The sequence below is a fragment of the Hippocampus guttulatus genome, chromosome 8 (assembly GCF_054856545.1).
Source record: "Hippocampus guttulatus isolate MCC_2025c chromosome 8, RoL_Hgut_1.0, whole genome shotgun sequence".
Lineage (NCBI taxonomy): Eukaryota > Metazoa > Chordata > Actinopteri > Syngnathiformes > Syngnathidae > Hippocampus > Hippocampus guttulatus.
Window position 1 is genome coordinate 8,970,088 of NC_141268.1, and position 15,913 is coordinate 8,986,000.

The 15,913-nt window shown below is 43.6% G+C and overlaps 1 protein-coding gene across 2 annotated transcripts in view; it reads right to left on the bottom strand.

Moving 5' to 3' along the window:
* Positions 1 to 15,407, bottom strand: part of LOC147201042 (A-type voltage-gated potassium channel KCND3-like) — a 58,826-nt gene extending 43,419 nt beyond the window's left edge. For both annotated transcript variants that reach the window (XM_086118577.1, XM_086118576.1), the window contains exons 1-2: positions 15,077 to 15,407; positions 11,576 to 12,735 (exon numbers count right to left, since the gene is read on the bottom strand). In XM_086118577.1, coding sequence (XP_085974703.1) covers positions 11,576 to 12,678 — 1,103 coding nt within the window. In that variant the 5' untranslated portion in view covers positions 12,679 to 12,735; positions 15,077 to 15,407. The remainder of the gene's footprint in view (positions 1 to 11,575; positions 12,736 to 15,076) is intronic.
* Positions 15,408 to 15,913: the final 506 nt, after the last annotated feature.

Genomic DNA, 15,913 nt, shown 5'->3' on the forward strand with positions numbered 1-15,913 from the left:
TATCCATCAGGCCACGCAAAGTACATGTACTTAATAGCAGTTTTCAACTTTCAGGATACTCAAAGATCACTCGCATGCATTCTTCAAAGGTGTCATGATTCGGTTTAGGGACCAACAGGTGGCACTGTAGGGCTCCCCCGGAAGCTGCACACCTGTTGGTCATAACTAATTAGGGCTTTAAAAGGACTCGCAGATTTAGTTTTCTTTGTTTTAAATACAATTCTTCAAATACACCCTGCTCCTCCCTCCTGCCTGCTTTTTGGGGTCCACCCCCACCTCGCAGCGTGATAGAATGACCCGACCACCTGGACCCCGCAGGTACTAAGGACTGGTCCCTGTTCCACCATGTGCCTGGCGGAGCGCGTCTGCGGCCGACACCCCTTTCCCCTTTCAGGCAGCGCTGGGGATGCGGCTGTCCTGTTTTCGTCTCGTCAAGCCGCGTCTACGGTGGGCCGAGCCCCGTCCGCGTCTACGTTGAGCCGAGGCTCGTCACGTGTCTGTTGGAGCTGAGTCGCATTCACGTCTACGACGAGCCGTGCCACGTCCACGCCCACGTCAGGCCGAGCCCCTGTTCACGTCCGGCTGTTCCATGTCCCCCGTTACGTCGAGCTCCGTCCACCTCAGGCCACGCCCAGCCAAAAGGATTGCCGTCGCTTTTGCTCCTGTTCCCTGGCGAGGTGAAGGTCACCGTCGCTTATAGTTCCTGTATTTCGGCGAGGCGAAGGTCGCCGTCGCGTTTGTTCCCGTTTTGCGACGAGGCAAGGGTTGCCGTCGCTTTTAGTTCCTGTTCCCCGGCGAGGCAAGCTTTTGGACAACTTTGGGATGTCTGGGATCCGTCCCTTGAGGGAGGGGTACTGTCATGATTCGGTTTAGGGACCAACAGGTGGCACTGTAGGGCTCTCCCGGAAGCTGCACACCTGTTGGTCATAACTAATTAGGGCTTTAAAAGGACTCGCAGCCTGAACACTCAGTGTCGGGTCATTGTTGCTTCTTGCTACTGTCATGTGTGTTGCTGTTTGCTCTTAGTTTCTGTTATGTTTAGTTCATTGTTATGTTTTAGCTTTAGTCATGGGTTTTGTTTGATACTTTGGACTTTGTTTGTTTGGGATTTAGTTTTCTTTGTTTTAAATGCAATTCTTCAAATACACCCTGCTCCTGCCTGCTTTTTGGGGTCCACCTCGCAGCGTGATAAAAGGAGGGCTCGACCTTCCTGTTATCAAGTCAATTGCCAAAACCTCAATCACAAAATGACTCGGACCCTCAATCGCCTGATCCAAACTCAAACAGCTTCTTTGGACCATGCACTCACATGAAGTACGTCTACTTGACAGCAGCTTTCAACCTTCGGGGTATCCAAAGACCTGATTCTGAACAGGAGGTCTGGAGATTCCTGTTATCAAGCCAAGAGCCAAAACCTCGACCACAAAGGGAGACAAAGATGGACTTCTTTTCACTCTCATGAAGGATACAGCTGAAGGTTTTTAATGGAGTCCCCTCAGGCATCCATCTTTGAAAAGTCTTGACCTTCCTGTTCCCAAGTTAAAAGCCCAAACCTGGCCCACAAACAAACTCAGACCCCTCAGATCCAAAGTCAGAAGCCTTACCAAATAGGCCAAGCAGTCACACAAGGCGTATGCTTAAAAGCAGCTCTCAATTCCAAATTCTCAACCACAAAGGGACTCTGAAGATTTTTTTTTTTTTAAATTTCGATCATGTTTAGAATAGACCAGAATTTCCTTGACTTAAGTTCCTCAATAGCGCCTCCTCTGGCCTTGATCCTTCAGGCATATCACTCATGTCTGAAGAGTGGAGATTCACAAGCTTTCTAAAGGCTGCTCAGACAGATGCCAGGGGCAACCAGAGATATAACAAGCGATCATGTGTAGCATCTCTGCAATTAAGCTTGGGTCATTTCGGCCACCTAAGTGTGACAGTTTTACAATAATGACATTATTTCAAATGAATTTTTGGTGTGGAATGAAATAACACTGGCACCGTGTTACATATTATTAGAAAGAAGCATCCTGACAAAATGGCTGCAAGAGCATCTTGGCCCAATAAAGGCAGGAATATTTCCACTTTCCGACAAGCAGCACACATTTTGACCTCGGGTTTCAACGAGGTGACACAGCTACCCAGTTAGTTATTCATGCCACTGAATAGCTACACAACCCCTGAGAAGAAAGAAACTTTAATGCTCTCGCATAAAAATTGAGATTATTGAAGACTCCTTTTGATGGCATTCAATGAAATATTTTCCTTGTTTTAGTAGTTGTTTGGAAATGTTACTGAAAAGTCAATAAATCCCTTTTACAAAAAAAAAATGGTACGGTAATGCAGTTAAGTGTTTTGCTTTCTGTGGTCTCAGAGCACAAGCATACTTCTAATATTTTAAGGGAGGAAAAGGCAATAAAAGCTTATTAAGTGTTGAAAGATTCAATTTCCCTTTTACCAGTACAAAGTCCCCGTTGAGCGCCTTGTTGTTTACTTCCATGTTTGTTTAGCAATATCCGAAACGCCAAAGGCTCCCCCCCTCCCAGTTAAGAGCCAAAGGGAAGCTACATTTAAGGACAATGAGTGTCACTCTGCCTTTCTCATTTTACTTCTCTGCTATTCCTTTTGACTCAGGAGGTCCAATAAACGTCTCCCTTTTTTTGACGCTGGCCCCTAGGCCCGGTCCACTTAGTCTAATAGAGACGTCGAGGCAAACGCACAGAGGGAGGCCATCTTAAAAGTCTCTCAGAAGAAAGCGGATTATATATAGCCACTGATTAAGGCAGCGATGGGAACATGACCTACATGCATGGCAACATTTTTTTTTCTCACTTTGTCACTACAGAACAAACCTCACGTCCAGAACTACAACTGGGAGGCCCACTCTAATTAGACAAATCAAGTCAGATTTCACTGCACACCTCATTAATATTTTCTCATTATTGGGTTAATCGTGTCTTCTGAGGTGTAAAAGACTCAGTCGAACATACGCTCTCGCAGTACTACTTGTCATGCAGGAATTGCCTGGATCACGTATCGAATTAGCAGATTGCAGTCGAAATGGCTTTTCAAACTGAGCGAATGCTGTCAAATTAGCTGGTGGAGAATCATGAGGAAAATCAGTCTTTTACAAACTCATGCTGCACCAAGCAGGCTATGCAACCGGCAGAAAGCCACAGGAGTTGACCTCATGTTTGTTCAATGCAAAGTCTTTTAATCAGACACCTGAGCTTGATTTAACCCTGTGGAAAGACCCAACCCTTGCCTCCACCTTCACTCCGCTACTACTTTTCAAATAAGGGGTGTTCACACGGCAAGATTTGGTCCGGTGCTACGCCGGGGCTGCCCCAGTAGAGCGTTCACACGTGCAAATTAGCTCCGGCGTAGCCCCGGAAAACAGCTTACACCGGACCAAATTTGATCCACCTCAAGGAGGTGGTTTAAAAATTTGCTCCAGAGCAAATGCTTGTTAGCGAAGCAGCACCGATGTAAATTTGCACGTGTGAACGCAACTGGGTTAAATTTGCTCCAGAGCAAATAAGAGTTTACGTACGGCGAGAATGCGTTGCTTTCGCGCTCTGTCGGACTTCCGTCATGTGTTTGTTCAATAACGACACAAGACTTGGCTGGTAACATCTTTCCTTTTGTAGGAGACTGGACTGCCTCGGAGTTGTTTGTGTAGTTTGTTCCTTTGTTGTGTGTCCACAACCCCCCGCCCCCCATATAATTTATTTTGTGATTTCCTCTCTTGATTTTCTGTTTGGCGCATTACGTATTTGCTTTTCTGAGTGTCATTGAAGTCATCGTTGATTTACGTTTTCGGGGGCGGTCACTCTCGAGCAGAAGGCACGGAGACCGAGAAGGAGAAGGACGTGCCTGTCCAGTAGTCGCTTGAGTTGTGTATACGTTTTAAAAAGAACCAACACGACAGCTCATTTGTTTTCTGTCGTTTTGCTCCGCTGCAGAAACTGCCGTGTGAACGCAAGTGGGGCTGCACCGACGCTGTGCCGGTGCAGACACGCTCAGCGGCTTTGTACGTGTGAACGCTCCACAGAATTTGCTGCGGTGCAAAATATATCGCAACAAAATACATCGGTGCAGCGCCGGAGCAAATGTGTGCCGTGTAAACACCCCTATAGTGGGGTGGGCCCATCAAGTAAGGTTACCAGGGTAACCGCAGGGAGCATGTTTGTTTGTTTGTTTGTTTGTTTTTTGCTATACTAGAATAAAGTGTAATTGCACATCAACTACAATAAGTGGCAGTGGCACTCAGATTGTCATAGCGTAGGCAAGGAGTATGAACAACGTCAGTAAAGCTAGTCAGCAGATTTATTTATTTCTTTTTTGGTTTTCTTCAATGTTTATACAATGTTATGCAGAGGTGCACTTATAATATATAATATTATATAATTATAGTCAATTATAAGGTGAGAAGCTCGGTCATCCGGGGGGGGCTCAGAGTCGAGCCGCTTCTCCTCCACATCGAGATGAGCCAGATGAGGTGGCTTGGGCATCTGATTCAGATGCCTCCTGAACGCCTCCCTGGTGAGGTGTTCCGGGCATGTCCCACCGGGAGGAGACCCCGATGACGACCCAGGACACGCTGGAGAGACTATGTCACCCAGCTGGCCTGGGAATGCCTCGGGATCCCCCCGGGAGAGCTGGAAGAAGTAGCTAGGGAGAGGGAAGTCTGGGCTTCCTTGCTAAAGCTGCTGCCCCCGCAACCCGGCCCCGGATAAAAAAAAGCGGTTAGAAAAGTAAAAACTGCAAGTTTGTCAAAACAGAGCTAAAAAAAAAAAAAAGTAAAAGCCATGCAATAATTAAAACATATCTTCGTTTAAGCAATAGTACCTGCCAATAAAACGGAACATTTTGACTTTATTTCTTGAAACAAGTAAATATATCATACATATATTACCGTCACCTGTATAATTATGGCATTTTCTTCTTTAACCCTTTAATGCCTGACCCATCAAGGAAAAGCCAGAAAAATCTGATTTTTGGGAACTGAGATGTTCATCAACCCTTAAAACAAAATCCACAAAAATATTTTTGCCGTATTATTTTGTTTTAGATATTTGTTGTATCACATTTATAAGCATTCTGTAGATTACATAAAAAACGGAACATTTTGGGAAAATCATATTTTGTACTTGCAGTATCAAATTTGATACAGATGATTTAATGTACTACAAAGAATGAGTTACATAATGAAACTAAATGTATCAAATATGATACGAATGGCATTATAGGGTTAAGATCAACTTACTCCACCAGTATTAAAATTTCTATATCAAGTTACACTACCTTATTAAGGTTTTTCTGGGAAAAAGAATGCTTGAAGAAAGTGAAAAACTCTCAATCAAAAACTGCCTGAAAAGAAAAAAAAACATTTGACCAGACAAAAAATAACCGTATTTTGTCTTGATTTTTTCATACACACACTCAAATCAGCCCAAGCAGCCATATTAGACGGTCCCTTGACAAAGACTGGGCTTTGTTCGAGGTTTCTTTTTGGTTTGCTCGCCTCTGTCACCAAGTGCTTGCTCGCGTGAGATTCAGCAGGATCTTGGATGAGATGGAGCCAATCCCACAAGACTTATGGCGAGAGAAACACGCTATGCACTGGAATGGCCGCCACTCAATAGCAGGGCACATTTTGACAAACGACCTTTCACATCATGGACAATTTTTAGTCTTCAATGAACCTGCCACTCATGATTTTGGGGGGTGTGAGGATGTCGGAGTAGCCAGAGAAAACGCATGCAAGCATGAGGAGAACCCAGAATCTCAGAACTGACATTATTTGCATCTTAATTCTTTTTTTTTTTTTTTTTTTTTTTTTTTTTTAATCCAGGAATATACCGAATTGTAGTCACAAGAATTCCCTTCACATTGAATACATATTGTACCGGCAGATGAACATATTGGTGAACTCATCCTCCGTGAGCAGATGGGCATCATCGGAGGGCTTGCTGTTAATTCCAAGCATCAGCCATGACTAATTTTTATTTACACCACCTGCTGTTTTTCTTTGAATACCTTAGCTTTGGGAGATTGGTTTGGGAAAAATAAATCAAATCAAATCACAGCAGTACAAAGTTAGTGAAGAAAAGAAGACAACGACATTTTAGTTATTACCATCAAAGGCGGATGGAAAATAGTGTGCTGCCAGCAACAGAATACTGAGAGGATATAGCTATTATCAGTTTTTGTGGGGGCTGTGCCGGAACTAAATTTGGCATTAGAAGATGAAATTACATTAGTCGAAATAGAATCTCACCTTCATACTATGAATACTAAAAAACAGATTGCAAGATTTCCTACATATGATTTTTTGTCAAATTGTCTCTCTGTATGCCTGAGCCTTGAGAGTGCATCCAGTATTATTTTTCTGAAGATGTCCTTGGATGGCAATGCACCTGCTTTTTTTTTTCAGAGAATTTCGATAGACTCTATTGTATCTTGCACATAATGCTTAATTCACTTAAAGACATTGTTTGTCGATCACGATTCTACACAGAGGTTTCACCTTGGCATTTCAGTTTTTTTTTTAACGTATTATTTTCTTTTTAAATGCATGATACAAAAGTCCTTTACAATGCAGGCACACATGTACCAACAGTGTGGAACAAGCATATTCAGTCAGTCTTCAACTAAAGGGAGCCGCAAATTCAGCTTTGGGTTCCGATTTCCAATTTTTATCAGCTTTGGCCATCCTGTGTGGAGTTTGCATGTTCTCCCCGTGCTTGCGTGGGTTTTCTCCAGGTACTCTGGTTGCCTCCCACATTCCAAAAACATGCAATGTCGGTTAATTGAACATTCTGTCCCTAGATGTGATTGTGAGCGCGAATAGTTGTTTGTCTATTTGTGCCCTGCGATTGGCTGGCAAGCAGTTCAGGGTGTCCCCTGCCTACTGCCCAAAGACAGCTGGGATAGGCACGGCCGCAACCCTCGTGAGGATAAGTGGATTAGAAAAGGGCTGGATGGATACATTATGCAAAAACAATTTTCCTCTTTAATTTTTTTTTCACTTTTTAACACAGCATTAACTTGCATCAACTTCCACAGAAGTAATTCCAAATCATGTGCGAACACGTGTTTTAGCTAGGGAAAAAAATAATTCCTTTTGTTAAAACATAAATATAAGCATGATTATAATAAATAACCCAGTTAAAAATTTAAATTTAAAAAAGTCAACTTCATAAAATGCCAAAAACTTGACTTGTCTTGGCTTGATAAAATGTGTCATCAAACTGCATGGCTCAGCTGATCCATGTCTTTCATTGAACTGTAATCGTGTATTTCCTCCAGCTCTCTAGGTCTTTTTGGTCGTTTCCTTATGTAAAGGTGTACAGGTGATACAAGGGGAGTTCAGCAAAATATTTGTAGCTTGGAAGCACATACCTCGGGTCAAAAGTTTCCAACTTGGAACTTCTAAATCTGCACCGTGTCTTTCCTGCTTTTCAGCACGACTGCCTTTGTGGTCTCCTTTCACTGGCTACTTTCTTGTCATACGCAACCCAATGTGAAAATGATTGCGCTCATGTTGTCTGTTCCTGAGCAGGAATTGAACTTACTTGTTGCTTTTTAAAAATATATATTTGCTAGAGCAGCTGGGAAATTCACTCAATTATGTTGCTTTTGAAGACTACATCCACTTTGTTTTCAGCAAGATTGATAGCGTAAGTAGTACATGTCAGCAAGGACGTGCTTTCAACTAACGGCGGCTTTTAAAAGAAAATCTATTTAAGAAAAATCAACCTGACAAATGAACTGCACCAAACATGAAGACCCAGTACAGTAAACCCCTGCTAATCGTCCAGCTCTAGCTCATCTCGTTTCTCTTATAGTGATCATGACCGACATTTTATTTGATCCAGAAAAAACAAGCATGGGCACCGCGGAGAGTTCCAGTTGTGCAAAGTTACAAGGTCACATCGTGCTTCTCATTACGGACCAAATGAGGCGCGGCGTGACGGATCGCCCCGTCTGGACTGGTGGGCATGATTACAGCCCAATAACAACTTGGACCTCCACCTAGTTTTGCTTTGTGGCATCGTAAAGTTAAAGTTGCTCAATAATGCAGTAAAAGAGGGGATTGGCACACTCCAGTAAACAGCAGCAACTTTGCCAAGAGACAGACTTTGTTGTTACATGGACCACTCAAAACAATAGAGCAATACAGTGCAATCTAATGGTGCACAGTTCCATCCATATGTCTATTCACCCATTTTCTATTCTTCTTATCCTGGAAAGAGCCGCTGGGTGCTGGATTATATCCCATCCGACTTTGGGAAAAGGATATCAGCAAGACTATACCATACACGGGTCGTGAGTCAATCATAGAGATGGACAACCATCCACTCTCACATCAACACTATCTCTGAAAGGGAACCGAACCAACTCTGCTTGCACGAAAGTCAGGCAAGTGTACCACCATGGCATCAGACATTTGTCTATAACGTAACATATATTCCTATTTTGGGGGAGATGGAATATTCGCTGCAGTACAGAGGCTCACAGACTTCCCAAATGGAACACATCAAGTAAAGGAATTCGAGCCAAATGCTATTCTGTAATCAAGTACAGTGCAGCTCAGCCTCTGGCTATCAGAGATTAGAGCTAGTAATTATTCTTATGATCTTGTACTTTATTCAAATATAGAATAAATGTAATGTAACGCGAGTGTGGTTTCTTAGTTTACGATGCTCATGGCATATCAAGATTTGAGGTGTAAAAGTCAAGTAATTAACTCTTACTCAGTGCAGTGAGAACACGTCAACACTCGGCACAGCACGGCATGTTCAAGTATTTTTCATTTGATTCGTATACAATAATGGCGTAGAGGTGTTTTAATCCGTGTATTTACTGTAATTATATCTATCACTATTGAGTAATTTTTTGCTTCAATTATTCTATAGGTTATTCCATCGATGAATTCTATATTTGGATAAAAATGTAAACTGCAGTAAATTTTATTGCACAATCTTTTTTTTTTTAACCAATTACTGATTATTTATGGACATTGGAGGTTTCACTGTATTTACAAATGCAAGCCATACAGGGCTTAGTGGTTGAAACCTCGTGTCCTGGACCCTATATTGTGTGTGAATGGAGGCGGCAGCAGTGGAAAATCACTTCATCCATCCATCCATTTTCAACACCGCTTATCCTGAACAGGGTTGCTGGAGGTTCTTCCAGCTAACTTCAGGCGGAAGCCAGACTACACCCTGAACTGGTCAGCAGTCAGTCGCAGGGCACATATAGAGACAAATGACCACTCACACCCACAATCACACCGTCACTGAGTGTGGAACCGACCCCACGCTGCCCGCACACGAGTCCGGAGTGTGTACCACTACACCATCAGCGACTCCTGGGATATCAATTGAAAATTAAAAATAGAAAAAATATTCCAGCAGAGTTTTCAGATGCCTGGGTGGTTAAAACTAGCAACCATGAATTATATTTCTTGATTTGCTTCCGAAGCATGTCTAATAGTTAGTTCTACCTACCTTTTGATATACAGATGTTTAACAAAGAATCCCCCTGGAAATCGATAAGATCGATATCCCAAAATCAAATTGGAAGGACACACTTCATTTGGCACACCTTCACAACCTAATGAGGTCCATTTCAAAATGGTATGTCTTAGAAATAATATTTTGTATTGACTCTCATTAAAAGAAGGTGTGGGGACTATGATTCTCATTTCTCGCTGCCAAACTTTAGCAGCACGTTCTCGTTCACCCCATGGGTCACGGCCGTGGAGCTCGGCGAGCTTGTGAAATATTAAGCGTGTTGAATCATAATAAATGTGACAGAGGAAGCCTCCCGGAACTCTTTGCCTTCAGCCTCAAAACACAGTGCGGTGGACTTTATGATGCCTTTAAATCAATTCCTCACAAAGCAGTTGTTTTCTTACACTGAACACCATGGCTGTAAATATGTTACTTGTGGGAGGTCACCAGGGTGAAAAAAAAATAAAATCTTATTTCATTAGTGTGTAAGAGTATGTGTTAAAATGGCTGTTATTTGTGGAGGTGTAAGGAAATTTGATAACATTGTATAAAGTTAAAGTATACTTGCACAATTCTATTGAGAAACACATGGATATGCTTTTTTGCAGATATGGGCAAACTTTTGTGCTGAAGTGCTGAACGGACAAATGGGCCCCCATTTGTAGATGATGTTATGTATGTCAATAGATTTTGAGAATACTATTTATTATCTATCATTTTTATTGCTAATCTTTTGTAACCTCAAAACATCCTATTACGAATCAGTGATGACTCGAATTGAGATGTGAATTGGCCGTTAAAAAATGAATGCTGGCTAATGCCTACTAATGAGCATTATTTAATTAAACTGTTAAGCAATCGGAGTTTGCATGTTCTCCCCGGGCCTGCGTGGGTTTTCTCCGGGTGCTCCGGTTTCCTCCCACATTCCAAAAACATGCATGTCAGGCTGATTGGACGCTCTAAATTGTCCCTAGGTGTGAGTGTGGGCGTGGATGGTTGTTCGTCTCTGTGTGCCCTGCGATTGGCTGGCAACTGATTCAGGGTGTCCCCCGCCTACTGCCCGGAGATGGCTGGGATAGGCTCCAGCGCCCCCCGCGACCCGAGTGAGGATCGAGCGGTTCGGAAAATGGATGGATGGATGTTAAGCAATCAGTTGTAACTTTACTCCGAGTATAAAGTGAGTTTTCGAATGTGGATGTTGGACCACAGAGACAAATCCTTCCAGGTTAGCTTCCGCTGCTTAGCTGGTACCACAGAAAACAATGGATTTAAAACGTTATCAAAAGTGTAAAAAACATCCTGGGTTCTGCCATTGGTCAGTGTATGAGGAGGGATTCTGGTGGTGAAAGTAAGTTGTCTTCAACTAAGAAGGAAAACCTTTTCGTAGTATGACGCGGCGACATTCGCGAAACGGTGTGCACTCCTTTATGTTTACAAAAATGTGAGGCTTGGTAAAGACAACATACAGGTATAGTGTAGTGAAAGCCCCACATGAGTGAACTCCATTTACCATTATGAATAAATTGACATTTTCATTTTTTGATGACCATTCTGAATAAATTGAATTTTTCATTTTTTGAACTATCACATGTTTTTCGGCAAAGGTACAATTACAACCCATACAAATTGATTCTGGATTCACAGCCTGAATGGGAAACAAGTCGTGAAAATGTGAGGCTTTGAAAAGATTGTTATCATAGGGAAGTGTCCACTGAGCTTAGAGTGTCACAATGTATTATTGGCAGATTGTAACAGCAAACAGTGCAAAATGTGCTCAAAGAGTGAAGAATTGGCCATGTGTGTTCAAAAATTTAGAGCAGATCAAGTTAAGTTCACCTGTAAAGGTAGTGACGGTCGGCCGAATGGCTGACTGTTGGGCAACTGCTGCATTGGCAAAAAATAAAATAAAAATGCATTAAATGCTTATCAACTTCGTTTTCTTTCTCGCTAGCACCGACTCATGACGATGGCCAAAATGTTACAGCCGGCACTGAAGTTGGCTGTCGGTGATATCTGGCATTGTTCGACACAATGAGTATGTGATGTTGATGACTTACCCCAGCGTGGTCATGGTGACGATGGTGTACCAGAAGGATGCCGGAATGCTGGTAAACTTGCTAGAGCTGGAGCCCTTTTCAGCGTAGAACATGACCGTGGCGAATATGATGATGGCCATGGTGAGTGAAAAGAGCAGGAAGCCCAGCTCTGAGGCGCAACTCTTGAGCGTGTAGCCCAGGATGCGCAGGCCCTGTGAGTGGCGCGAGAACTTGAAGATGCGAAAGACGCGGAAGACCCGCAGCGTAACAAAGGCACCGCTCACGTCCTCGTTGTCGGTCATCACCAGGCCAATGTAATACGGGAGGATGGCCACCACGTCGATGATGCTCATCACAGATCTCATGAAGCGATAGCGGCTCGGCGCGGCAAACAAGCGCAGCAGGTACTCCACCGTGAAGATCATGACACAAGCCGTGTCCATGCAGAAGAACGCTACCGTATAGCGTTCGCCGCACGGCATGTCTTTCTGAGTAGGGGTGGAGCCACACGGCACCGTCTCCACCACGTTGGTAATGACAGAGATGGCGATGAAGAAGCCAGTGACGTAGTAGAACACCAGCGCCATGGTGGAGGTATGAGGGTTCTCAAACGCCCGCCACATGGTCTGTCTGAAGTTCATGTGGGGTAGCTTAACGTCTTTGTTTTCCTCCTGGTCGTCTTGAAGCCGCTCCAGGTTCTCTCGCTTCCGGTCCTTGTACTCTTCATAGCAGCAGTCGCCGATAATCTCCGGGATGATGCCGAAGAAGGTCAGCTCCTCGTCGTAGGCGGAGATGCACTCGTGCCGCGGGAAGTGGAGCTTCCCAGTCCGGTAGAAGTTTAGGATGCTCCGGAAGGCATCTGGGTCTCGGTCAAAGAAGTACTCCTTGGTTTCCTCATTATAGAAGAAGTCCTTCTCTGAGCTGCCAAGCAGGGTATCCGGGTACCTGTCCAGAGTGGTCCTCCAGGTTTGGAATCGACGGCCGCTGACGTTGAGGATGATGAGCTCGTCCTGTCGGCGACGGTGGTCTCGTGGCGCCACCGGCATGGGGCAGCTGGCAACGGGCATCCAGCCGATGGCGGCCGCCCGGGCGAAGGGGAGCCACGCGGCGACTCCCGTAGCCATGGTGAGTCTTGGAAGAAGTGCTCCTCACCTTTAGGGTTCCACAAAATCAGCTGACATCTTCAGGATGAGGGCGGGCGGGCGGGCGGGGGGGGGGGGGGGGGGGGGGGGGGTAAAAAGAAAAAAACCCCATCAGCAGCGGCTCAGTAGAATGATCGTAGTGTGCTGTTTTCATTATATGAAGAGCAAGTCGAGTAAAGAACAACTCGTCCTCGGGGAGAGAGAGTGAACGCTGTTGTTTAGAGCAACAAACCTTTTAATTGAGGCCCCTCGAAAAATTTCTAGGCATTTGTACCTTGGAGGAGAGATATCACTTCAACATACTGTAGTTCCTCAACACTTTTGACACCATTGTGTGGCAGTTTAGGCTATTCGATGGGGCTTTGATTCCATCTTGTGGCATCTTACAGCATTTCAGAAAACGCAAAAACAGTGAACAGGCAAGTTTTGTTGGCAAAGGGTTAGGATCCAAAAACAGATGAATTCAAATTAGTGTCGCAGGCGAGCTGGAGCCTATCCAAGATGACTTTTGGCAAGAGTCGCAGGGTCTCTTATGGGCTGGTTGCCAGCCAATTGCTGAGCATTTATAGGCAAACAACTACCGGTACTTACAGTCATATTCACACCTAAGGAGAATTTAGAAACTTCAATTAACCTAAAATGTTTATGGAGTGTGGGCGGAAGACGTAGTAGCAGAAGTAAACCCTTGCAAAAACGAGGAGTAACATGCAAACACGACACAGGATACCCGGAGCTGAGATTCAAACCCAGAGCTTCTCAACTGTGAGGCAAATGTGCCAATCACTACTCAGTGCTGCAGCTGCCTTATTTTATTACACTAATGGGCATCCATCCATCATTTTCGATCATGTATGTCCTCGTTAGCATCGCTGATGAGCTGCAGAGGCAGGGCACACCCTGGACTGGTCACCGTCAATATAATTAACAATTACTGGGCTCATGTAGACAAACAATCATTCACATGAGACAATTTGAGTCTTCCAGGTATGTGGAGTCAGAGTAGGCAAGTGAGGCAGTTCAGCGCCCTGCTGGCCACTCTCTACTTATGAAAACAAAACAAGCAAACTGAATAATTATAAAAAAAAATTATGTTCCATTTTATGTCTATCAGATAAATGTCTTTTCAATCCAGGAATGATCAATTAGTTTATCATTGTAATATCTGATTTGGTATTTCCTGTTTAAATGTGTGGGCAAGAAGTAAAAAGAGGCATTTAACGTTCGGTCTCCAGTGACCAAGCATACAAGAATTGCGACTCATTTGGCGCGTGCACTCACACAAGAGACATGGCGCAATGCGTAGAAAAAGCAACGACATGCTGACTTATCTGCCATTTTTAACTGGAAGTCCCTAGCAATCTCTTCCATTCACTTGTATTCATGTGTTTGGCTCAAATAAATTCATCTTAACTCTTTGAATCATTCACCGACTTTGCCACAGACTGGTTTGCTAGAAATATCAGACAGGCAGATATGACACCAAACACCTAAGTAATTTTGTAATTGGGGCTTTCATAAAATACTATATGTATGTTTTTATGTGTGTGTGTGTGTGTTTTTAAAGAGAGATCTGCAAGCAAAACAACAGCTGAACAATGAACAATGAACTTACATAAAAGACTCTTTTGCTTTTCTTGATATAGAGTTGAACAATGTGGAATTGATTGAAACAAATAACTTTTAAAACAAATATTTAAAAGAATGAATTTTACTTTATTCAAAACATACGTTTCAATGAAGATCAAACTAGAAATCTAGGTTAATCTTCAATTTTTGAGTTCGTATTTGTCTACCTGACTTAACAGGAGTAGTGCCTCATCAGTCATGAACCTCACTGCACGCCACGGGAGTCTTCTGTGTTGCCAACATGCATGTTTTTGAAATGTGGGAGGAAATACCCGGACAAAAACCGGGTAAAACACCGGAACCTCGTGACCGTGAGGCAGACGTTGGAACCATGAAACAGTTCTGCCCCATTTGTGGATGGCTAAACCTTAAGTCCCATTTGCAAGCACAATGCAGAACAGGCAAACTCCTCACTGGAAGTACTGAAATTTGAAACCAGAACGTCTCTCCTTTGAGGCAGACGTGCTAACTGCTTCATAACGTGCTGCCACTTCTGTTTTGTTTAGTTTTTCAAGAAAATGTTCTTTTTGACTCGTGGCAATTCAGTTAAGGTTCACAACCAGTTGAAGCTTGATGTAAATATAAATAAGCATTTCCGATGCAGAAACCATTTGCTTTGGTCATCTTTGTGGGTAAAAAAAAAAAGAAGAAAAAATAAATGATGGCATTTTTTAAAAATCCAGTTGTCAAAATGTAAAGTTTCCCATCACCTTAACGCGCGCTCAGTCTGGTATTAAAAAAGCGATTATCTCACCGTCAAAAAGTGGATAGGCGTCAAATCCGAGCCGGGACGAAAGCGCCGAGACGGCGGTCCATCCAGCAAAAAGAAGCGGCGGGCAGCACCTCCTCTGCGGACGGGTCGACAGCTTCCTCCTTCCTCCGAGGAGCAGAGCGCATCCAGGCTGCTAGATGGATGGAGAGAGACAAAGAGAGAGAGGCTACTATCGTCTGTCCGGTGGGGAGGGCAGGATTGCTGTGCCGTCTACACTCTGACTTTTTGATTTTATTTTTATTGTGTGTGTGTGTGTGTCGATGAGTGTAAAGCGAAGAGCACGCTGCGCCTTTCTGAAGCCTCCTTGCTCAAAGTGTATGTGTATGCGCTTCTTTCTATGCCTGATGGTGTCATCAAGCCTCCACCTCCTCACGACACAGTCCGATGTGGCACGAATTACACTGTCACTTTCGATACATTCAACAAGTTAGCAGAACAGACCGGGAGAGACACCGCTTGGACTTTCAACTATGAGAGCTTTTGAAACAAAGCCGTTTTGGAAGATATTATTGAACGTACAGTTCAGGTAAATGTGTGGTTTTGTGGCAGCTTTAGGTCATGTCAACTATGAATTCCATAAAATGCATTTGACGAAAGCAAAAGGCTCGATTTATGGCGTTCTAAGAAACATAAATTAATTTTAACCATTTAATGCACGTTTTCTTGAAAAACGAACAAAGGAGACTCATTTAGTTTGTATTCCTATATCTGTCTTTATTAAAGAAAAGCTATGTGGGCGACACTGCCAGTTGTTTTGTTCCCATAAAATGTGGCAATTCAGATATTAACTCTGAAACATTCACGTGCACGCGGGCTGGT